The 25,801-nt window shown below is 41.7% G+C and overlaps 1 protein-coding gene across 11 annotated transcripts in view; it reads left to right on the forward strand.

The window, feature by feature from the left end:
* Adamtsl1 (ADAMTS-like 1) overlaps positions 1 to 25,801 on the forward strand; it is a 914,539-nt gene that overhangs the window by 750,902 nt on the left and 137,836 nt on the right. For 10 of the 11 annotated variants that reach the window (XM_006538374.2, XM_006538376.2, XM_006538377.2 and 7 more), the window contains 2 exons: positions 12,118 to 12,419; positions 24,966 to 25,095. In XM_006538374.2, coding sequence (XP_006538437.1) covers positions 12,118 to 12,419; positions 24,966 to 25,095 — 432 coding nt within the window. Of the gene's footprint in view, positions 1 to 11,755; positions 12,036 to 12,117; positions 12,420 to 24,965; positions 25,096 to 25,801 lie in introns of those variants that run through there. The other variant, XM_006538381.3, reaches the window with a different exon arrangement.

Genomic DNA, 25,801 nt, shown 5'->3' on the forward strand with positions numbered 1-25,801 from the left:
TTACTCTCAAGAAGCCTTGGGGTTGGAACTGGAGAGATGGCTCAGTGGCTAAGAGCCCTGGCTGCTCTTCCAGAGGACCTGAGTTTAATTCCAACCTCCCACATGGCAGCTCACAATTGTCTGTAACTCCAGTTCCAGGGAATTGGGTGCCCTCTTTTGACTTCAACAGGCACCAGGCACACATGTCGTGCACAGATGTTCATGCAGACAAAACACCATAATGTAAGAAATAACGATAAATGTTTTAAAAGGAAGAAGCCTCTGACTATTATCGTATCAGAAGCAATAGAATTATGACTCAAGTTTGAGTATTGGCTGAGTATCCATGGATTCAATAATGAGTTCTCCATGATTTAAGAAACTTCACTGTGGGCTCAGCAATTGAGAGCACTTGTTCCTCTTCTAGAGGACTTAGATTTGATTCCCAGAACCCACAAGGCATCTTACAACTGTCTAACTCCAGACCCAGAGGATCTGATCCTCTTTTCTGACCTTCATGGCCCACCAGGCACATATGTGGTACACATACATACCTGCAAACAAAACCCTCATACATGCTGGGCATGGTGGCGCACACCTTTAATCCCAGCACTCGGGAGGCAGAGGCAGGCGGATTTCTGAGTTCGAGGCCAGCCTGGTCTACAGAGTGAGTTCCAGGACAGCCAAGGCTATACAGAGAAACCCTGTCTTGAAAAAACAAAACAAAACAAATCAAAGCAAGACAAAAAAAAACCCTCATACATAAACAAATAAAAAAATCATAAATAAAAAAGAAATGTTATTTGATGCTTTGGTATGTGCAGTATGATTGATATTAGAACCCCAGTTCTGTACTACCTATGTTAGAATTTTATATACCTTTGATCCAAAATATCAAGATAATTAAGTAATTAAGTCCATATGTCTTAGTATACAAATAATATGAAATGAATAGATTAATATGTACATGGTGAGGGCTGAAGGGACATGTTCATATGAACCAGTGCTGGAAGCTTATGATAGATTTATTTGAATCTGTCCATTAATATCAAAATTATTGCTTTAGAAAAAGAGATATGACCACACATTTCTGTCACCCTTTGTTCCTCAGTGAGCCGAACCTGTGTGTAGAAACCAGACTGAAAAACCTCACGGTTTCCTAAGCTCACTCTTTTCTCTCAAATCCATCCAGCTGCCATGTATGAGTTGCTGAGGATTGGAGCTGTGTATTCATATGGCCTAACATGGATGTAGCCCTGTTAGGACCAAGGATTAAAAACCATCCTTCTACACAGAGCAACAGTACACAACAGCTAAGTATGGGATCTCAGCAACAATGGGCTTGAGCAAATCATTGAACCATACAAACCTCTATTTTCTCATTTGTAAACTGACCATTGTGATCTCTGCAGTGTAGGGATTATGGAGATTGGCATATTACCTGTTGCCATAACTAAATATTTCCTCAAGCCATTGGTCTTCCTAGAGAATCTTTGAGGGAGTTAAGATCTATTATAATCACCCATTATAAATGCATCTTGTTCTACAGCCATTTAAGAACCATAAGATTTAACCTGAAATTCAGCTAATGGTTTACATGTTACCCCATCTTCCTGCCTCTCTCTCATCCTCTGTACTTCGGAAGTTCTTTGAAAACTCATGGGCACCATACTTCCACCCTACTCTAGAGTCTGTTCTAACATACAATAGATAGCTACTTTTGTTTTAATTAAAAGGAAATGTGTGGAAAATTGTGAAGTCAAGTAAAGAGGGTCTGGAAACTGCTACTGTGGAAGAGCAGCCTCCTCCTACCCTGAGTTAATACACACAATCCCCACAGATTGCTCCCAGCATGCACAGAGACAGCAAAATCAATAATAAAGCCAAAAGCACAGACAGAGTCATTTTTATGTGGTCAGTAAAGGCCTTCATTGCAATCCAAGAAGCCCTGTATTCATCAGCCGATCCACCGCCACCACTACTGCTTATACCGTAGTTGCTCTCAGAAAGCAAACTCTGAACTCTTGCTCAGCTGAGCCCTAGAGAGTGACAAAGATAAATTAATAGGATTCTTGTGTGCCAAAATAAAGTATGGACCCTGTCACCACCAATATATGTTAAGTCCATTAAGGTCATTTTTTTTTAATGAACTGAACTTTTCATTGGGAAAGCTCTGCCAAGCTTGTTGAATTAAAGGAAAGAAAGCTTTACAGAAATGCAAGATAAACTCATTTCACTCCATTGGAAGAAGAAATGGTTCACTCAAAGTCTTCTAAGTTTACAGTGCTTTAGATTTTTATCAAAGATTGGTGTGGATTTAAATTTTCATTGTGGTGTTAAGCTGAGAACCACAGATGCACTGATAGCTGTCAGCCACAGGCGTCTTTAGTCCCTTTGGGATGCAGTCTTTTAAACAGGCAGATGATCCTACAGAGAAAACAGGCCTGCAAATCATGCCTCCTTCATGCACACCGGAAAAGCACAGAAAGGTGGCCTAAGCAGGGTCATGTCTTTCTCTGTCGTCTGTGAGGAGAGTAGCTGGCCTTGTTCCTATCTGCTATCTGCAGTTAATGATGTATCACTTTCCCCCACAAAAGCTTTGTATGTGCTAAGGTTTTCAAAGTAAATTTTAAGTAATGATAAAGGCGCTCCATGAGTCCCTGTAACCTCGGACGAGTTCCAGAATGCTCGAAGGCATTCTCTATTGAGTATATAGATGGCAGTAAGATAAGGCAATGTTTGACCGAAAAGTCATGTATAAATTATGAAGTCAGCATTTGTCTCAACCCCCCCCCTTTTTTTTTTCTATAAAGCAGCTTTTTCAATGAGGTTTTAGAGTAGGGTATTTGGCAGAGAGGTTAGACTTGCCTCAAGCTGCTTGGATACCCAAAACCCCATCAATATAAACCAAACTCCGTAGTTATGAAAGATAGGTGATGACCATCATAAAATAAATCACTGGGCTGTGCATGCCCGCTCTCATATAATAACCCCAGCACTTGGGAGGCTGAGACAGGAAAGGTGTCACAAGTTTGAAGCCAGTCTTGACTATGACTACATAGTGTGTTCTAAGTCACCCTGCCTCAAGCAAAGAAAAGGAAAGAGAGAGGAAAAGAGGAAGGAGAGGAAGAAAAGAGGGGGAGGGTAATAGCTCAGTCAACAAAGAGGTTGTCATAAAAGCATCATTCCTCCCCCTGAACCTGCAGTAAAAAGCTCAGCACTGTAGCACACATTTATAATCCACACATTAGAGAGACAGAGATGGGATTCTGAGGGCTCACTGGCCAGACAGTCCAGACTCATTGGTAAGTCCAACATTGTGATCTCTGTGGTTCAATATAGATAGTGGGATGAATAAACACTGTGAAAATATAATTTTAAAGACTATCATGATACACATGTGAACACAATGTGAGTCTATCAAACAAAAGTTTTAATTCATGAATTATTCAGGGAGCTCATGAATCCAAACAGAGTTGGACCTAACCATTTACACGGACAGGGAAACCTTGCATAATCAGTGTCATCACCAACCCTTTACAAGGAAATTTCTATCTCTATGGAGTCAGCAAATAACTATCCAAAGACATTCTAGAGCATAAGCTCTCAGAGTTAGACCACCCCTGGACAAGATGCCGGATGATGCTAGTGCTTCAGTGAAAAGATACACTTTACAATATATCCAACAGTCCCCATCTCTCAGTATTTTGGTGAATTATGTACATAAAATGCATATGGCAATAAGTGTAACTGTTGGCTAATATTATTTAATGCTTGGCTGACAGGGAAAATGGGGGAGGGTGGGAGGAGTTTCAAGGCATAATGGGTAGGACCTGCCTGTCAGTTGGAATTAAAGATTGAAGGAAATTGAGGAGTCAGGATTAACTGATGGATAATTTTTTTAACAAGTAGTTAGTAGAAATATATGTTGTGATAAAGAAGATTAGAAGTTGCTGAGGGTGGAAATCAAGTATTCTGTTTGAGGGGAGCTGAGAAGATGGCTCATTGGATAAGAGCGCTTGTTCTTCAAGCATGAGGACTTGAGTTCAAATCCCCAGTCCCCAAGTGACAGGGTAGGTATGCCTATAATCCCATCAGAGAGGACAGAGACAAGTGGAACTAAGAGCTCATTGGACAGCCAAGCCGAAATGACAAGCTTTCAGGTCATAAGCCTTAGCAGCAAGCACCTTACTTGCTGAGCCCCATCACCAGCCCTATGTTTGTTTGTTTTTAAAAATAACATTAATACCAATTATTTATTTAACTATTTATTTATTAGTGTATTATATAGTACATTAATTAATAAATTAATTATTTAATTAAAATAAATTAATATTTGTTCTTTTAAGAGAAAAGGTTATAAGATTGAATACTTAGAAGTTTCCTGTCGATGGTGATTGAAATTAGGAGTCGCTAGTGAATAGAATACAAAGGGAGCTACAAATCTGAGCTCTGAGGCACAGCAGTCCTTAGGGTTTGGGGACAGAGGAATCTAGGAAAGATGACTGAGAGGGTGGTAACCAGAGAAGCAAACCAAGCTTGGTGTCATTAGTTTAAGAAAGTGCTTTAAGTAGGAAGCTATCTCAGTTTCTTTACCTGTCCCTGACAAATGCCCTAACAAAAGTGCCCCGGGTGGAGAGGGGTATCTCAGCTCCCAGCTCAGTGGCTCCTCCTATGAAATTTCCTCCCGGCTCCTTAATACACCCAATTTCTCTTTCACTTCAAGCACTGAGGATAACCCAAATAAGCCCGGGCAATGAAAACACAACTCAATTAATAGGAATACATGCTGTGAGCCTAGATTGGGCAGATCTACCACTACACTACCATCTTCCCCATAGAAGAGAGCCCTTAGAACCCGAGGTTTCTCCAGGCCACGTGCTTCTGCTCCACTTTCCTTCTTCCTCCTCCTCCTCAGTTGTCCTCTCTCTTCCCCTCTTCCCCCTTCCCTCCTCCCCCCTTCCTCCTTTCCTCTCTCTCTCTCTCTCTCTCTCTCTCTCTCTCTCTCTCTCTCTCTCTCTCTCTCTCTCTCTCTTTCTCCTTTTCTCCCCAAACCTTCAGCTCCACCTTCCCCTCTTTTTCTGCCCAACCACCAGCTCCAGCCTTTATTTATAAATTAAGGTGGGAAGCAGGTTTACAGGAAATCACTTGAGTGCTGACTCATTCCTTGTTCAAATCTCCTCACAGGAGAACAGAATTAAACATCAAATACAATTAGCCTCAGGGCTATCCACAACAGCTGGCCTCTAAAAGAAAACCCTCCCATGTTGCCTGTGTGTTTGGGAACGGGACACATTAGTATGCGTTAACAGCACGTGACACAGGTAGCCAAGGATTTTCTTCCCTTGTCTTTTCAAATCCTTGCATTGATGGCTCTACCAAATTTTCATTTGTTTAGATTCTAAGATCCATCGTTCTGTTCTCAGTTTTGCTACTGAGATGCACTGTAGTGCTCATGATGCTCACTTGCTGGGAGGCATGATGCTTAAGGGTTTAGAGAAGATACTGGGATGTGGTACTGACAGAGGCTCTGTAGAGGAGTGCCCTAGGAAACCGTTTCCCTGGAGACCTCAATATGAGCTGCAGCACTAATATGCAGCTCCAGAGACTGTGAACTGACAGTCTAGCTGGATAACCCTGTCATGATTCTGCACTCAGCCCTAGAGTCCTTAGCTAGAGACTCATTTATTTGACTTGACTTAGGCTCTGAGGAAATATAGAATAGTATCTTGGGTACATATTGTCCACAAACTTTAATTCTTTTCAGTAATCCTGTTTAAACTTGTAAAATTGATTTTTTTTATCCTTTGACAGTTTCATATAAATATATAATAAATTTTAATCCTTCTCACGTTGTCTTACCTGATGTCACCCCACCCTTCCCACTGCAACTCTTCTCAGCAGGCATGTAGCTTTGACTGCTCTAATTTTGACAAAGATGCCAAAAATATACCTTGGTGATCATGTTTAACATTCTACGATGGTTCCATTGAAGAGGGGTCTTTGCTTTGCTGTATCTATCTGCTTGTCTTGTGAAGCTTTTACCTCCCCCCTTCAATTTCATTTAGAGACATTAAGGAGTTTTATGTGCATCTTCCTGATGTCATGTAGAGGTGGAATTGGAGAAGACAGGAAGGACCACAGAGGAGGATGCTCCTCCCTAGTCTCCTTTTTCACTCAGCTCTTTTCCTCATGCATGGATCGACATTTTTCTTCAGATGCACAAATACCCAGCATACATTTAAGCAACTGTTCTGGCCCAAAAGCTTTTACTCTGTTACTTTTTCAAGGATTATTCAGAAGCAAAAGAACCAACTTTTCAAACATAAATAGAATAAGAAGGAAGGAAGCTTGGTTACGCGTCAGATGAAGCTGGGTACCTCACTAGGGATCAAGCCTGTGACCTTTGCCCCAGTGATGTCCTTCTCAGAGGCCTTCCTGGTTAATTCGGGGTAGACGTTCCTATATTTTATTTTTCTGAAAGTGTTTTCTAGATACATCTACTCTTACTATTGGACTTAATAATAGTTTTGGACTGGAGAGGTGGCTCAGAAGGTAAAAAATACTCACTGATCTTGAAAAGGAGCCAAATTTGGGTACCACCTAAGCACCTATGTGGCAGCTTACAACCACCTGTAATTTCAGTTCCATGGAATCTGACACCCTCTTCTGGCCTCCACAGACACTAGAAATACACACAATGCGCATGCATACATTGAAACAAATGTGCTTATTCACATTAAATAAACAAACAAACAAGTAAAATGTATTGATGTTCTTTTTTAAAAGTTTTTTTTTTAAATCTCATGGTTTGGGTGCAAATATAAAGTGGACATTTGTCAAAATTTGCATTTATTGTACTTCCCCTGTTCACAAATATACCCCAGAACTCCTGAACATGACCATAACTACAAATAGTATTGAATTCTATAGATGCTGTATACTGCTATTTGTGTATGCCTATGATAAGGTTTACTTTGTAAATTATGCACAAAGAGATTAACAATACCAATAAAAAAGTAAAGTAGCTATAGTTGCATACATTTTTAAAAAGTAGTTAAAACTGTGAACTATTTCTCTAGCTTTTCACCTAATATTTTTGGACCATGGTTGATCATGGCTAATTGAAACCATGGAAAAATGAGTCCCTGACTGAGACTACTGTAGCTCATTAATAAAGGAACTCAATTAATGAGGGACCCAGTTACATGCTATAGCCATTTTGAAGGAATTTAGACGAGCCATGCATATTTAAGTAAATATGAATAAAAGGAATTTGCAAATAGATGCAAAATTAGCAACTACATAGGACAGTGAAGCACTGCCTTCCACAAGATAATTGTCCTGCCCTTTTTTTCTTTAAGGAAAATCATTTGCATTATCAGTTTTCTGGAACTGATAGAATGGTACAATAACTGAGTCAGCAAGAGGCTAAAACAGTTAGGAGGGACAGACGCAGTTGGCGGGGTGTTCCTTTTCCTCTGTTGTCCATTTTCAAGCATATTTTTTATTCCCCCCCCTCCGCCTCTCTTCTCACTGTGCCTCCATGCCACGAATTCCATACATAAATGCATACCAGAAAAAGAGGAAGCCACAGCCCCTATAGACTCATAGCTGGGAAATGAACTAAACTGAAAACTACCAAAATTAGATACTTGTAATGTGATTCCCTGAAACTTCCAATAGGAATTTTGAAACCAGGGTTTGAGACTAACAACAGCACAGAAGTAGCCTTCCTGCAGGCTGGAGAGGTGCTCTTTCAGAGGATTCGATTCAGTTTACAACAACTTCAGTTCCAGGAATCTAATGCCTTTGCAAGTACCAGGTATAAACATATTTGTAGGCAAACACTCATACATAGAAATACATCTTCTTTTAAAATGGCACATCTATAAAGTTATTCTGACATTGACTAATCTTGATGAATTTTTATTTTTACTACTCTGTGTCTGTATGTGCATGCATGTGTGCACATGTGCGTGTGTCTGTTTGTCTGTGTATGTGTGTGTGCATGTGTGCAGGCATCCGCACGCATGTATAGGTCAGAAGACGGTTTTGAGAGCTGGTTCCCTCCTTGCACCATGAATTCTGGGAATCAAACTCATGTCCTCAGGCTGGACCAGGCTCCCTCAGCAAGCACTCTAAGCCTTTTGCTGGCCCCAGTGACAGAGAGTTTTGAAATAAGTGTATAGGAGACTGGTGGTGAGAGAAACACAGAGGTGGGAAAAACTGGGACAGGGAGGGGAAGGGAAAGAGTGGGAGGGATGGGGACACAGGATAGAGAAGAGAGCAAGAGTGAGAGAGTGAGCAAGAAAGAGAGAGGGAGAGAGAGAGAGAGAGAGAGAGAGAGAGAGCAATATGAGTAAAGAAAGGGGAAAGTTAAAGAGGTAAGTTACAGACCATATCCATAAACTCCAGCCTCATTTTGGCCGGTGTCTATAGTGAGAAATATATATATATATATATATATATATATATATATATATATATATATATATATATATATATATATATATGATCAATCAAGAACATATTATTTTTGTTTAGCAGTTTATTAATAAAGTGGTTGTTTATTACTACTTTAAGTCATACCCCCTAACTTCATAATAGTTGGTAATAAACTAAACCACTTAGGGATATTATAAGTGACTGTGATTGTCACTGCTTTCTGTGCCATAAAAAAGACTCTGGTAATAAGCCTAAATCAGAAGCTCTTTGTTAGTTAGAACAGTTAAGCTTGCAATAAAAGGCCAGACCAAAGCCCACTTCATTCAAGTGTTGGCTGTGTGTGTGTGTGAGGTGGTGTTTGTGTGTGTTAGTGCGTGCCTGCTTGCATGTGTGTCCATGTGTGTGTGTTTTCTTAGAAACAAAAAAAATCTAAATGGGGCAATCATATCACCACTTCTGAAGTTCACGCCTGTCTTTTGAACCCTTTGGTGGGGCAGCCACTCTCCTCCTTCATCCAGCAGTGCTACATTACCACAAGGAACTCTTGAAACGCCCAACTCAAAACTCAGTTGGAACAGGGAACTATTAATATAGCGACATACCGTAAAGATTCTAGCTCCACAAGGGATATTCGGGATGAGACTTTAAAACATTCCATTTAAACCTCCTCACTTGCTGCCCCCTCCATGACCTTGCTTCCTCCCACTTGTGGCCACAGAACTCAAGACAGTAAATGCAGTGTTAGAAGACATAGGGCTGGGGAGAGGGGCTTGAGAAGAGCAGTCGTTCATGGAGCCATTTGTACCATCAGATAGTTTTCTTTGAAATATAATCTCTGGACTTCAACAAGAGGAGAATGTGTTGTATCATACAGTGTGTGCAGTAGAGAAATTAAAATGACTGCCAAGAGACAGCACCATTTCAAAATCAAATTGTTTTGAATTGGTCTGAACCTGATGATGTTCCAAAGATAGCAGGTTGGGAGCCATGCCAGCAAAGCTGTTTTGCACTTAATAAAACCCTCCGTTAGAGTAAAGTAAATGTCTATTTGCCTTTTTTTTATGAGGCAGGGGGTATTTTATTGCTATTAATTCTACCATCCATTTAGTCAAAAGTTCTCTCACATATATATATGTGTGTGTGTGTGTGTGTGTGTGTGTGTGTGTGTGCATATTTACATATTCTTTACCATTTAGAACCCCTACTTTAAAAAAAAAAGCAACTCTTGCTACTACAGGTTCCCTGGGCTTTTGTATCTTTGGGTATAATATTAGTCAGATTCTGCAAACAGACTAAATGAAAAGTCATTCACCTTATAGGCTAAGAGAACTGAGGACACGTGTGTGTGTGTGTGTGTGTGTGTGTGTGTGTGTGTGTGTAGTTTATTTGTATAATACAGAGAGAGAGAGAGAGAGAGAGAGAGAGAGAGAGAGAGAGAGAGAGAGAGCCCGAGTATTTGGAAACTGTCTGAATCTCAGAGTGTTTGGCCTTTCTAGCAAATATTCTGTTCTTATAACAGGGATTGAAAATAGCCCACAGGCCAGATTCCAGATGCTTTCATAAGCATCCTGCCCCCCCGCCCCCCCACACACACACTCTACCCTTACCCAGTTTCTGCAACTAAAGTTTGGTTGGAACATAGCCCCACTCATCCACCTACTCATTTCTTCCAATGATGGCAGACTTGAGTAGCTGCAGCAGAGCCTGCAAAGCATGCAAAATCTAAATGATTTTCTAACTTAGCTCTTTACAGAAAAAGCTTGCTGATTCTATCCCACATAATAGTCACAGAAGAAGTCTATTGTCGGTAGCACAAGAATAATTCTTTCTGTATGGTCTATAGGGCACAGTTTGAGTTCTTGCCATCTCTCTTACTCTAGAACAAAATAAGGTACTGCAGTTTCTAAGGAAACATTACTCTTTACTCTGTTGTCAGGTCATCAATTGCTTTCTTCTATGCAAAGTGACTTAAGATGCATTTCCCAATATGCTAAGACCATGGTTGTAAAATCCGGGGCTGTGTCTTTATCATGATTATTATTCCAGGATCCAGGCAGGTGTATGTGAATGTGCAATGAGAGAATTAAAGTGATTTTAAAACTAGATTTCACTTTTATATTTCAAAAGAGCTCATGGCAGTATTTAAAAGTATTTAAAAGAGCAGGTGGCAGTATTTAAAGGAGGAAGACATTGAAATCTTTTGGGAATACTATTTGCCCCTGTGTCTCTACATCAGATGAGAAAGAAAGAAAAAAACAAGGGGGTATGGTATTAGGGTGGAATTTTCTTGGGGGTCATCCTAAGTGTCCATCCATCCATCTTTACCCTTCTGGTGTTCTGGTGACCTTTGCACTCTCCAAGAAGATGGCTCTTCCGAGATAACTAGAGTGAGTCTCTTTGGGTAGGGCCTTTTTATCGTGCCTCCAAATACTGTGTGTGCTTTGGGCAGGACTGACTTCCAGGGCAAGAATGACCAAGTCTGCCCCACAGGAGGCTGACCTCAGACCCAGAGAGCATCTTTGTCCTGTCATCAATGGATTGGTTTGCTGCTAGACTGTCAGTTTCCCTGAACTAGCTGTGAACCATCTGTGCTTGCTGAGATTTAATGCCATAAGTTTTTACCAAGTTCTTCATTTTCTGCCAAAGTGATGGTTAAGAAGCCAGATTCTCCTGCCTCTTCACTATGCCTCCCCATGAAAGAGCAGAAGGATCATGGGGGGCAGGGGGGGAGGTAATTATCCCAAAGTTCTTTCCCCAAATTATTATACTAACTTTTAAGAAAATGCTAATGGTTCCCTCTGGGCATTTTCCCTAGGACCTCTCAAGGCCACTGAAGTTGCTGCAGCCACGGTTGATTAATGAGGAGCAAAAGCTTTTTGGGAGTTCGGATATTTTCATACATTCTAGAGAAAGTTGAGAAGAAGAAGAAAAATACCCAAGTTCTTACTAGTGTAGCTCCTTTCCCGGGGGGTGGGGGGGATTGGGGGGGGGTGGAGGACATGGAACAAACGTGCAGGACTGCAGAACCTCTTGTTTACTGTAACATGCCTGTGGCTTTCAATTTGAGTGTGGCTTTCTATGCGATATAAAAAGACACGGAGTTCAGACCGATTCAAAGAATGTGTGAGGGAAAAGACAGCACCATTCTTGGAAACTTTAAAAAGAATTGCTCTTTATGCATAAAAATAAGTACTGGGAAACATACTGAGCACAAGCAAGAAAAAGTTACAGATATGACCTCCAAACTAAGAGAAAACTCTTCCCAAATATCTCCAAGGGCTTATTTTTGCTCTCGTTTTTTTAGTATCAGTGTTAGTCTGGTGTAAGAAGAGCCAGCCAGCATCCTGTGAGAGGCACAAGCGCTGGGATTTAGCGCAAGGAGGAGGCCCACCAATGTCCCGCTGCCTCTAGGGCTGCAGAGCAGTGGGCAAGCAGGTGGTCTGGGGCTGGAATGTCTTACAGCTGGGAGTTCACATGACACTCTTGAAAAGCGCACTCCAGAATCAGTGGCCAATGAGCTCATGAACTAAAGTGAAGCTGCCAGCCCAGGACTGGGTGGAGGATCCCGAGCAAGCACATCCTGGTACAGCTCTGGGCCCCAGAATCAGGTGCGATGCAGTCCCTCACAGCACCCATGGCTTCCTGCCTGGGGCTTCTCATCCTGTCCTCTTGTTTGCTTACCAACTGCAGGTTCATCCCAGAAGCTTGGTCGGCCTGTACTGTCACCTGTGGCGTGGGGACACAGGTGCGAATAATAAGATGCCAGGTGCTCCTGCCTTTCTCTCAGTCTGTGGCTGACCTGCCTGCGGATGAATGCGAAGGGCCTAAGCCAGCATCGCAACGTGCCTGTTATGCGGGACCGTGCAACGGGGAAACTCCGGAATTTAACCCGGATAACGGAGACGGACTCTTGGGTGGCCTGCAGGACCTGGACGAGCTGTATGACTGGGAATATGAGGGCTTCACCAAGTGCTCTGAGTCATGTGGAGGAGGTAAGGAGGGGAACCTAGAACAGAGCCTGCCATCTCCCCTGCTTTTTCTGTCCCTGCATACAACTCTATCAGGCAACTGTGAAGAAAGGAGAGGCAGCCATACCAAACGTAAAACATCCAACCATCCCAAATGAAGCCCTGATGGATTTCTTTCGTCCCAGAGGCACTCACAGTCAGTCCTGAGCGGCCAGCACAACTGATGCCTTGGCTTGCAGCTGTCATTCCAATGTCTTGTTCTCAACGCTCAGTCTTACTTGTCTGCCCCTTATTTTTCCTCGGTGCATTTGAGGTGAAGGGAGACCCCTCTGCAGCACATTCTACCGTCCTCGAAAACACAATAGAGTCCCTAAGATTTGTTCAGCTCAGTTTTCCAACTGTAGGAAGGGTATTTAAAGCCAACAAACACCATGCATAACAGGAGAGAGAGAGACAGAGAGAGAGAGAGAAAGAGAGAGAGAGAGAGAGAGAGAGAGAGAGAGAGAGAGAGAGAGAGAGAAGCGCACAAAGGCAGACCTGTTCATTCTGTAAGAGGAAAATCAGGATTCAGAGAAGCAGGGGGACTCTTTCTATCTCTCACAGCTAGTAATGACAGCACTGGGCCCCAGCCAAGACTTCTGTTTTCTGTCCTCATTCAGTCTTTCTATCATACTAGACCTTGTCTAGGCTCATACAGGATCCCTGAAGCTCTCTCGCTGTGAGGATTATTTAGTGGCAAATGTTTACATATATTTTCACCTCATTCCCTTGGGTGTATTCCATGATGCTTTAGAAATAACTTCAGTAATGTTGACATTAATGTATTAATGATGGCCAATAACTGCATATATTTATGGAGTAGTGAATGATTTTGATGTATATGTTGAAGGAAGATTAAAAGCGAGCTAATTAATCCCTTCGGTGATTCTTAAGGGAGGCTTCGAAGCGTGTGTGGTTTCATTAATCTGTGTGGGCATGTATAGAGAAACCAGGCGCTGATGTCAGGAGTCTTCCTGAATTACTTCTCCACCGTGTGTTCGAGACAGTTTCTCTCCCAAAACCAGGAGCAGGCTGCTTCACCTAGACTGGCTGACCAGCAGGTCCCTGGGATCCACTGTCTCTGCACCCCAGTGTTGTGATCACCGGCATACATTGCCAAGCTCAGCCTTTTAGTGCATGCTATTGATCTGAACTTGTTTACAGATGCTTATACTGAGTCATCTGCCCAGCCCCTTCAGGGATCCTCTACTTAGAGTGTTATGAAAAGGAATGTGCTAGGAAAATCAATTAATTCTATGCCACCCCAATGTGAATACATTATTAAACTGGCATTGCAACTATTGAACACATTAGTCCCAAGAGAGGTTTTGACAGGTGACAGAGTGCAGATGGATTCTCCACTAAAATATTAGTGTTGAGGTTCCACGTGCCCAGCAAAGATTTTACTTAACCATGTGGGGGTGGGGGGCGGTGAGGTGAGGGAATAGTCGAATAGTTTCCCCAAACTGTTTGCAAAAGCATGACATTTGGGAAACTCTTTTAAAAGCATCTTTTGTTCTGGTTGAGAATGTAAGACTAAATGTGCTCGCATTGTCCATTCACATGGGGTAGAGAGGGAATGACTGCCACTATCAAAGAATGTGCTTGTCTCTAGCCACTCTTTTTAAACATTTAATAGTTCTGACCTCAGGGTTCTTGTTTGTTTGCACATCTTCCAGTTTCAAGCCCTGGAATTGTTGGAGTGTTTTAACGGAGAGCCCTGGTGTTTTAAAACTCAAAATGCTTCCAAATGGCTCTAGGAGAGAGCTTCCTGGAACTCAGCTAATGTGCTGTATTTAGTTGGTGTGGTTCCCTGTCTTTGAGGGTGTCCTCTCTTTCATGCCTAATGAGGGAGATGTGTTAAATAAATTTTGCAGATCTCTGAGCTCCTATAGGAGCCAAGAGGTCAGGGGAAAGTCTGGATGTAGTTGGTGGCTGCTACTGCTTCTTTCATTTTGTGCTTTGTTTTTAAGGCAGGGTATCACTCTCTAACCCAGGCTGTCCTTGAACTTGTGTAACTTCAGCCCTAACCTCAAGAGTGTTGATATTCCCCAAGCATGCACCACGATACCCAATTACTTTGTCAAATATAAGGAATGACTCACAATTTCAATGGTTGTGCTTTTATCTCCATAGTCACCTGAATTGCATTCATGTATACTGTGGTTTCTCGGTATGGTTCTCAGTTATAAATCAAGCCTGGAATTTTTGAGAAGGTGGAAAAATAGATGTAGTAATAGGATATATAAACATCCAGATATCTTTATCTTTAAGAATCTAACTCTTCTACTGACCAACCAGGAGTTTAAAATTGAATTTTGAAGATATATGTGGAAAATATTAATTTCAAGAATATTCAGAGGAAACTGAAAAATAAGGATTAGATGTTTTGATATACAACTGATCTCTACCTATAGGAACTGAAAAGTTTGTATGACATAAATTGTTCTTCATTTATACTCAAGAGAAGACAAAGTTCCTAAAATGTCTTAGGTTTTTAACTGTCGACAGCTGAGCACAATGTGCCAAGGTAATATATTTACACCTAAAATGTTAGAGTTGAAAATTCCAAAGTGGTGAAAATATGCATGTGTTATGTGTTCCATATGATGCCTATATGCACTAACAAATCACTTCACTATACGGGACATATATATATTTTCAAATCACCATTTGGCAGTGACTTTTATTGTATTATCAACTTTGATCTTCCACCAAAATAAAGCTCACAAGATTACATATCTTTTTAATCACTCTTACTGAAACCAACTTAAAATGTGCAATATTAACAAACAGATTTTGAATCAGTTGGACTTCTAGAGCCAGCCAGGCTAACTTTTTTATAATCTGAAGAGATGAAATTGGGGAGAATAAAGGTAATCTTTCACCTAGCAGTAGTAGTAACCAGAGGAACAAGTTAACTCCAGCTTTCAGTCTGTAGCTGGTTCCTGAGGCTCACAGAACTGTCATCAAATATCATGCAACAATCCTACAATTCTGGGAGATAGAAGCACAGAGAGGTTCACCTGCTTGAAGATGAAAGTCCACAGCCCTGTGAATAGTGTCTTACTATCACTGTGTGTGGATTGATGGACACGGTCCAGAAAGGCCCTTCTGAATCTAAGCAGCACTGAGGAATTAACTTCCTAGATGCCAAAGCAACTTGAAAGTCTAGCTTAGGAAAGAAAAACAGGGAACTGACATCAGCAGACTTTGGGGTGGCATCTTGGATGGGTTGCTAACTTTCCTTCTCACTCCTCTCTTCTCCTTTGGTCAGGAGGGGAGAACCCTTCTGTTGGAATATACTGTGCTAGAATATAGGCTCTCCATTCCTTTTGAAAGATGGGTTTGAGGGAACCCTTGAGGCTGCTCAGTGGATAAGAGTGCTTGCTATGCTAACATGAGAACCTGAGTTCAGATTCCACTAGCACACAGAAAGCTCGGTATGTCTGGGTAATGGCATGCCTGTAATCTCAGAACTGTGGGGTGAGGTGACAGGATTGCTGAGGCCTGCTGACTGACAGCCCAGCTCCAGGCTCAGTGAGAGACCCTGAGACTCAGAGAAATGGGATAGGGAATAATGGAGCAGAACACTCAACATCCTCACATGGCATCTGCATATGCACTAGCAAACCCAAGTGTGACTATCACACACATACACTACACTCTCACACATACACAAACATACATACTATGTATGGGTCCAGGACTCTGTTAGTCCCTTTCCAAAGAGCAGGACCTTAAAGCTGCAGCGCTACATTTTTGCCTTCCTCCCAGTGCCAGGAAGAATTGGGAGCATGGAGCCCTTTCCCGTTCTTTCCACACTACCCATATCAGTGCAGCACCTCCCTCCATGGTCTTTTCCTCCAGGCAGCCCATCCCTCCCCTTTCAGTCTGTTTCCCTCTGTGCTTAGACTACCCTGCCCATTAGTTAGTCATTGACATGTTCATCCTAGAAAAATGAACTATGTTGACCACGGGGTTGGCCCCGTGTATTTGTGTCTTGGGTTCCCCCACCTAAGAACGTCCAGGCAACTGTCCCCATGGCAAATGAGACTTAATACACAGTGTTGCAGAGCCTAGCACATTGTTTTATAATTCCTGAGATTAAAACTTAGTAACTATGGAATGCTTCTTAGTCTTAGCCTGTGGCTACCCCATAGGTGCTTTTGATCTGCTCTGATTAATGCTCTGAAGAAGTAACATTTGGGCTTTTGAAATCTGAGAGAGATTACTGATGTCCTGCAGAAACATTGCCTTTTGTACCCCACTCCTTGCCATTTTGCTTACATTCTCACAAACCTAAAGCAGGTCCTTTTATGTAAAGCACAGGACAAGCTCTCTAGTAACTTACTGCCTCAGAGTTCTTGGAGGTCACCCCAATTTCATAAGGCTTTCCATAGCCAGAATAAAACCCAAATGCGTTTTCTAGAATCTCTAAAATGCTATCAAGTAGACAAGTTAGTAGAAAATGTCTTATTTATTATCAGATTAGCATACAAGTATTGGATTTCATCATGGCATCCTTACACATGCCATTCCCCTCTGCTCTCAATTGCTCCCTTCCTCTCCCTGTCTTTTCCCATCTTCCAGCTACATCCCTTTCTTTCTCCAGCTAGTCCCCTTTTCTGTTTGTTTTTATATGTTTAACCAATTACTTCCCACCCCTCTGAAAATCTATTCCTCTCCTTCCTCAATTTGTAACATATTAATATGTAGATTCACATATATAGATACACACATCCATATATACACATACACGTGCAAGTAAGAGTGAAAGAGAGAATCCACAAGTATGAGAAAATACATGATATATGACTTTTGAAGACTGGCTTATTTCATTTAACATAATGATTTCCAGTTACATACATTTTCCCACAGATCCAATGATTTTATTTTTTTATGGCTGTCTAAAATTCCACTGTGTACATGCAATAAATTTTTTAGCTGTTTGTTGATTAATATCCAACTTGGTTCCACTTCCTGGCTATTATGAATAGGGCACTATAAACACGGATATGCAAGTATCTCAGTGGCATGTCTAATTTCAGCCTCTGGTTATACACCTGAGAATGGTCCAGCTAGATGATGGTTTTGTTTTTAGTGTTTTGAGGAACTTCCATACTGATTTCCAAAGTGGCTGCACAAGCTTTCATTCCCACCAAAATGAAATTCTCATCAGCATTCATTCCCGTTTGGTTTTAGATGAAGATGAGAGATATTTTGATTGGAGCAAGATAGAATCTTAAAGCAGTTCTAGTTTACATTTCTGATGGCTAAGGATATTTAACATTGTTCTGGTATTTATTGGACACTTTCTTCTTCTTCTTCTTCTTCTTCTTCTTCTTCTTCTTCTTCTTCTTCTTCTTCTTCTTCTTCTTCTTCTTCTTCCTTCTCCTTCTCTTCCTCCTCTCCTCCTTCTCCTCCTCCTCTTTCCTTCCTTCCTCCTTCCTCTTCCTCTTCTTCATCCTCCTCTTCTTCTTTTTTCATCTGTCTTCTCATCCTTTTTAGGTGTGTGTGGTGTGTTTGATGTGTAGATGTGTGTGGATCCTTGTATGCTGTGGATGTCAGAAGATGAGTTTGGGAGTTGGCTCTTACCTTCCATCTTGTTTCTGCCTCTTTGCCATGTAATCCAACTGTCTTGCAAGCTTCCAGCAAGTCTCCTCTCCACCTCCCATCTCTATATAGGAACAGTGGGATTACAGATGCATGCTGCTGCCTCTGGCTTTTTCCATGGCCCCACGGACCTGAACTTGAGTTATCAGACCTTCATGGCAAGCACTTTTAAGAACTGAGCTATCTCTCTAGCCATCTATTTCTTCTGTTGAGAACTACCCATCCAGTTCATTTGGCTCATTTGTTGATAGGAGTTTGTGTGTGTGTGTGTGTGTGTGTGTGTGTGTGTGTGTGTGTGTGTGTGTGTGTTTAATTTTTGCAATTCTCTGTTTATCATTAATATTAATCCCTGCCTGGTGCACAGTTTTCAAGGATTTGTTTCATTTTCTGTGCTATTGGAAACATGTTCAGAAATTCTTTCTTACACTTATGCCTTGAAGTGCTTCACCTGTAAACGTTTTAGCCCTACATTAAGGTCTTTGATCCATTTTGAATGATTTTTTTTCTACCATGATAATTGAGTTTTCCCCCAACACATCTTAAGACACTGTCTTTTCTCCAACTTGTCGTTGTTATACCTTTATTAAAAACCAGGTTTCTATAACCTTGTGGCCTTATTTCTTGGTCCTCTGTTCTATTCTAATGGAATATTGGTCTGGTTTTATGATAGTGTAAAGCTGGCTTTGTTGCTGTATAATTTGAGATTGGGTACTGTGACACTTTCAGCATTGTTCTTTCTAATAAGGAGTCTTTTAGTGATTAGGGCCTCTGGTGGTTACATACAAAACCCAGAATTGTATTTTGCATTTCTATGGACAATGTCACTTGAATTTTGGTGGGAATTGGATTAAATCTGTAAACCATCTTAATACAGCTATTTTTACAAAAATCTCTTTATCTATAGATGTATGAAGTCTTTGCGTCTTCTAAGGATTTTACTATGGAGAGAGTGCTCACCTGTTTTGTTAGATGTATTCCTAGGAATTTTACTCCTCATGAAAGCTGTTGTGAGTGTGATTTAGAAAATCAGTACTAGCATTACACAGTTCTAGATCCTGCATGCGACAGTAAGCATGGCTGTTAGTGTTTCCATCACTGTCATATACACCTGAGGGAAACATTTTCAAAGAAGAACAGTTTTACTTTGGCTCACAGTTTAAGGGATAACAGACCATAGTTAGCATCCTTCATTGTCAAATGCCTGAAGTGATGTGGGGTATCATGGCAGCAGGACCAGGAGGCATAGAAATTATATTTTTGTCATTGTAGGAAAAGGCTGATGTATCTTTGCAGGGCACACTCCCAGGGACCCACTTTCCTCCCTGCACCTGGCCATTGTACTACGAATCTATCAAAGGTACTCACTGATTAGGAAATTGTGTTCTTGTTTTTTTTTTGGATTGGATATTTTCTTTATTTATATTTCAAGTGTTATCCCCTTTCCTGGTTTCCCCTCCAAAAAACACCCTCCTCCTATACTCTCCCCCTCCCCCTGCTCACCATCCCACTCACTCCCACTTCTTGGCCCTGGCATTCCCCCACACGGGGGCATAGAGCCTTCACAGGACCAAGGGTCTTTCCTCCCATTGAATGCCAACTAGGCCATCCTCTGCTACATGTGCAGCTGGAGCCATGAGTCCCACCATGTGTACTCTTTGGTTGGTGGTTTAGTTCCAAGAAGCTCTGGGGGTACTGGTTAGTTCATATTGTTGTTCCTCTTCTGGGGTTGCAAACCCCTTCAGCTCCTTAGGTCCTTTCTCTAGCTCCTTCATTGGGGATCCTGTGCTCTGTCCAATGGATGGCTGTGAGCATCCACTTCTGTATTTGTTAGGCACTGGCAGAGTCTCTCAGGAGACAACTATATCAGGCTCCTGTCAGCAAGCACTTGTTGGCATCTACAACAGAGTCTGGGTTTGGTGATTGTATATAGGATGGATCCCCAGGTGGGTCAGTCTCTGGATGGTCATTTCTTCAGTCTCTACTCCAAACATTGTCTCTGTAACTCCTTCCATGGGTGTTTTTTCCCCTTCTAAGAAGGTTTGAAGTATCCACACTTTTGTCTTCCTTCTTTTTGAGTTTCATGTGGTTTGTGAATTGTATCTTGTTTAAACTTTTGATTCTTACTTTTTGAGATAGGGTTGCCATCTCCTTGCCAGCAGGACCAGGAGAGAGGAAAGAGGTCTCTGTCCCACTGGGGTTTCTCTGGGGCTGAGGGGAATGGCAAGTATCAACGGCCCAAAAGAAACACACTGAGCTGGGAGTCTTGTCGAAGCAGGAACTCAACTTTATGGCATTAGCCTCTCACTTATAAGTTCAGAACATAGGAAGGGGGTTTTTGGTGGGGTAAGATGATGTAGGAGGCAGGGAAGAGTGACAAAGGGTATGGAGTGAGTGACAGGGCCAATGGCAAAGCTCTACATCAGCAATAGTGGGGCAGAGGCAGGGCCAAACAGGTTTTGCTGAGTCACTCCATAGGGAAGTGACTGAGACAGGCCTCTCTCACGTCACGAGCCAGGCTCGGGTTGGTCCTCAGGGCCCAAACCAGGGCCAAAATGGGGCCCAACACAGGGTCTCACTCTGTTGCCCATGGTGGCCCAGAATTCATGGTGAACCTTCTATGTAGCAATCTGGCCTCACACCAGCAACAGTCCTCCTGCCTTACCTTCCTGGGTTTAGGGACTACAGGCATAAGCTAGCACCCCCCAGCAAGGTTTCAAATAATTTTTTTGGTCTTGGTTTCAGTGCCATGCATTAAATTGTCACATTTTGGCATCAGTAGCTCTAGGCTTGCTGGCATTTTTATTCTTTTGTTTTTGTTTTTTTTTTTTTTTTTTGGTTTTTGAGACAGGGTTTCTCTGTGTAGCCCTGGCTGTCCTGGAACTCACTCTGTAGACCAGGCTGGCCTTGAACTCAGAAATCCGCCTGCCTCTGCCTCCCGAGTGCTGGGACTAAAGGCGTGCGCCACCACGCCCGGCTCGCTGCTGGCATTTTTAAGGTATTTTAACAGCATTGGTAGCAGCTTCAGGATTCAATACTGTTCCCTTCAGCTGGCAACCAAAGCCCTAGTTCATGAGCCTTCAGGGGATATCTCAGATTAAAACCGTAACAGTAAGCTGCATGCAGTGGCTTGTCATCATGGCTTTAAGAGTTCTATACCATCCCCTTGGGAAATCACAGATGGAAGCAACAATATCTTGTGATTTGTTTAGTTATGTCGTCATACCATGAATTTGCAGATTTGGAGACCTGCCCACAGTAGGCATTGCATACTATGATAGAATGATTTGAATATCCATAAATCTTAAATGTTTCACATGGATCTGACCATCACAAATTTTAAAAAATTAGAAGCCATAAAATCTTAGGGGGAAAAGAATAAAATGCTGAAATAGCCATGACAAATACCACAGTTTATTAAGGACAAAACAATATCTTAGATGGAAGGAAACCAATTTGGATTCTGGTTTTACAGTGTCACCTTTTAAATGATGCCCTTGCTTGGTGACCTAGGTCAATGTAACATCAATTTGGGAAGCATTCTCTTGTTTGAGAGACTCAGAGAAATCAAAGGTAGATAAGAAGAAAACTAACAAGCAGTAGGTATTTATATACTGTTAGGTATCATTTGGTGAAACAATATGAGAGACAGAGGGCAAGATAGAGAGAACGAGAGAGGAGAAAATGGATATCCATATATCAGCTATAACTATATACAAATCTCTAAGAATAGATCTATATAACTGTATATGGCTAAAAGCAACTTAGCAAGAATGTTGTGTCTCGCCACTTCCCTTTAACTGCATGCTGCTGAAATGATTCCAGACAAATGTCTAGGTTATTTCTGAAGATGTCTAGGGAAGCAGATATGACAGCCTCTTGGTATTTTTTAAGTGTTAATGCTGTCAGTGAGTTCTCAGAGCTTTAGATATACTCAGCTTCACCATTCAGCAACCATGTGACCTCAGGAGTCTTTTCATGCTTTCAAGCTCCAGTTTCCATTTCTGTAACTAGGGTTTAAATAGTGATTGCCTCATAGAATTGTAGAATGAATGGATGATGTATGCTAAGTAGCTACAGTGCCTGGGCCACAGTAGACATTGTATATATTAGATGTTACAACTCCAGGCAATAGAATAAAATGTCTGTTCAGTGGACTGATTTAAGTGGTATATGCTCCATGAAAGTCTCCACAGGGTACCCTGTGGAGCAACTTGAGTTTTTTACTCAGTAACCTTTGTCAGCCAATGCTCAGAACACTATGCTAACACCATCTAGATTGTGCAGGTGTCTGTGGGGATATTGTTTTCTATGGCTGTAGTCACTATGCACTTTATGTACTGTTTCAACTTCTAAAGTTGCCCTAAATCACTGAAGAAACGAAACAGAATCGAAACAAAGCCAGCAGGCACAGAGTCGTTGATGTAAACACACAGGAACAGAGCAGCTTACAGAATTATGGACACTAAAATGTGATGTTATACCCCTCTTTCATGAAAATATCTCTCCTTCGTTAAAATGTAATGTTTGGTATTGGGTCTCTTAGGTTCTCTTTTCATTTGCTGCTTTGTTAATAGTTGCCTTGTTATTCTGTTCTGCTCCTTCTAACACTAAATTATCATGTTTTCTCATCAGTGGCTTTATAGTCTGGTAGCATTTTCTTAATACTATTTTACATTAAAATATAATTACACTATTTACCCTTCCCTCCTTTCAACTTTTCTCATGCATCTTCCCTTGAGCTGTGTCAAATTCATGGCCTCTGTTTCTTTAACATACAGATATGTACACACAAAATATGTATGTGTATATTTATGTGTGTGTGTGTGTATATTCCTAAACATATAAATACAACCTGCTCAGTTCATATAAAGTTACTCATATGTTTATGATTTCAGGGCTGAATACCACTTGGTATTAGTTCTTTGGGGTCTCTTCCTAGGAAAGACTAGTTTTCTTACTCTTAGCATTCCTTAGTTACTTGTATTCCTTGTCTAGGGTTGAGGTCCTGTTAGATTTCCTCATGTTAGTGTGTCTATTGGTGTTGGTCTTATTTGGGTAAAGTTTAGGCATGTTGCTAAGACTTTCTGTGTATAGGTTTTCTGATATTTCTGTGACACAATGTCTCAAACTTCCTATTCTTTTGGGTTTTCTAATCTTTTCGACCCCTCTTCACTATGATTCCTGAACCTTAGGTGCAAGTGATGTGTTTTGGAGGTATCAATTGGGGCTGGGCACCACACAGTTTGATTGGTTGTGATTTGCTGCGATGATCTCTATCTGTTGCATGGAGACATTTCTTTGATGAGGGGTGAGACCTATACCCATCTGTGGGTAGAAGGATAAATATTTAGAATGTAGTTAGGAACTACGTGGCACTAATAGGTTCTCTACTAAATCCATCATTTCACTAGCTCCCATTAATTGACTGGGATTTCCAGCATCAGGCATGACTTCAGTGTTGGTAAGTAGGTCTTCAGTCCAGTTAGAGAGCTTTTGGTTGCCATCGTTGCACATGCACTATTATTGCACTCGTAGGGTTGGCATGCTTATGCTGATCATTGTTTAGTTCATGGGCATCGTGGCGGAGCAGGATTATCTATTACTTCCCTCCCTTTGAAGCTTACATACTGTCTTCTGTTTCCATGAAAACCAGTCCTCAGGGAGGAGGTTTCATATCAGAACCAGCTGAGATCATCTCAGTCATGATTCCAAAGAACATGTTGTTCTCAACTTCTAGGAAGCAAGCAAGTACAACAGCAATAGCCTATGTTTAGGGACTCTCTTGGACAACCCTGACCAACAATTCAAAATGGGGTTTCTCATACCTGGTGTTTTGAGGTTTTGTAAATATTCTATGAACACTTAGGAAAGCATTGTCAGCCCAGATGAGAAATTCTCATTTAAACCATGTGTGTGTTATGTAATTTTAGGTAGATATTAATAATTCATTGATTTTTTTCAGATATCAATATTATTTTACTCTCCTTTTTCTATATTAATCTCCCACTTCCTAATTAAATCCCCCCCATTTTCCATGTCCTCCTTGAATTACTTGTACCCTGATGTGCCCCTTCAATTTCTCCCCCATTCCCCTACTCTGGCAATGATCCCTGTCCTGGTTCAACAGTTACTCCAGGTTATAGACTCACATTTGAAGATTTGATAGTATGAACTTCAGATGAGCGAGGACACATTATGTTTGTTTCTAGGTCTAGGTTACTTCGATCAATATGATCTTTTCTAGTTTTATCCGTTTGCCTGCAAGATTCATGATACTCTTTACAACTGAATAGCATTCCATTCTGTATGCGTACCACATTTTCATTATTCATTCATCAGTTAAGGACATTGAGGTTGTGCCCATTCCCTGGGTATTATAAATAAAGGAGCCGTGAGTAAGGCTGAGCTAGCAAGAATCTGTGAACTGGGATGCTGAGTCCTCTAGCATATGCTAAGGAGTGGTAGAGCTGGGTCATGTGGGAAATTTATTTTTTTTTAGCATTTTCAACACTAATTGCAAGAGTTGCTGGACTGCCTGGTAGCATTGTTAAAGCATTTCCGCCACCTATGTTTTCAGAAAGTTGCTCTTCTCAACAGGTACACCGAGAGGCCACAGACTCATGAATTCCTCCTTTCTGGCGGAATAATTACTTTTAAGGAGTTGTGGTGCCTGAGTACAAACCCAGGGCTTTCTTTGTTCATGCTGAGCAATCACCCAGCCACTGAGCTACACTCCTAGCCCTAGACCAAGTGATGCTTGACAAGACTGGCAGTGCTGTGTTTCAAACCATAGCCTCTAATGTGCAATGAGCGTCCCCACTGATTAGAGACCTCCCACCAGCTGCCTGTCTACACTTCGTCACCCCAGCACAGACCCACTCTGCACTCTGGCCTGACAGTGTGATTTGTACACAGGTGTCCAGGAGGCTGTGGTAAGCTGCCTGAACAAACAGACCCGGGAACTCGCTGATGAGAACCTGTGTGTGACCAGCCGACGGCCCCCGCAGCTCCTGAAATCCTGTAACTTGGATCCCTGCCCAGCAAGGTAAGGGATGTGTCGCTGCCCCTGCCAACCAGGAGCATGTGCTGAACTGGGTGCATCTCTCTCTGGGTAACAGAGGGACGCTTATTGTTACCCAGTGTTTTGAAAACCAATTAGCGTCAGTTCAAACTTCTAGTCAAATCCACTTAAATTTAATTGAAAGCAGGGCCCTGGAATTCTATCCCAATCAATGGTCATATAGTCCAGAGGCTCCATGCACTGAGCAAATTTATGGTGTGGATGTTATGTGCATGTAGCACTCTGTTGCTTTCCGCTAAAGTGAAAATGAACTGACCACAGACTTCATGATCTATGCTACATTTTAGCCCGTATGCCAAAGCCTTGAACCATAGTAATAAACTGGCTTTCAAATCACAGAGTATAAGGTACTGAAGCCTCTGGGTGGTATAATTGACCCACTGTGAAATCTGTGTGCACACAGCATACAGATTCACTCTAGCATGCTTGGGGGGGGGGGTCATGTGTGTATCATTCCACATGCATAAAATCAATTAGAGCATTTCATTGTTCAGCCTTGCCTGTGTCTCATTATCGCCCAAACTTGAGTCTTTGCTAATCAATCCAATCACTGCTTTGGTCCATATGATTTTATGGTGTCTCAGGAAATTTGCCTTTTAGATACTTTTTTGGAGCAAATCCCCTATACAATTCTGGTTTGGATGAGATATGTTTGAGGGACTAAAGCCAG

This window comes from Mus musculus, chromosome 4 (assembly GCF_000001635.26).
Source record: "Mus musculus strain C57BL/6J chromosome 4, GRCm38.p6 C57BL/6J".
In the NCBI taxonomy this organism is placed as follows: Eukaryota; Metazoa; Chordata; class Mammalia; order Rodentia; family Muridae; genus Mus; species Mus musculus.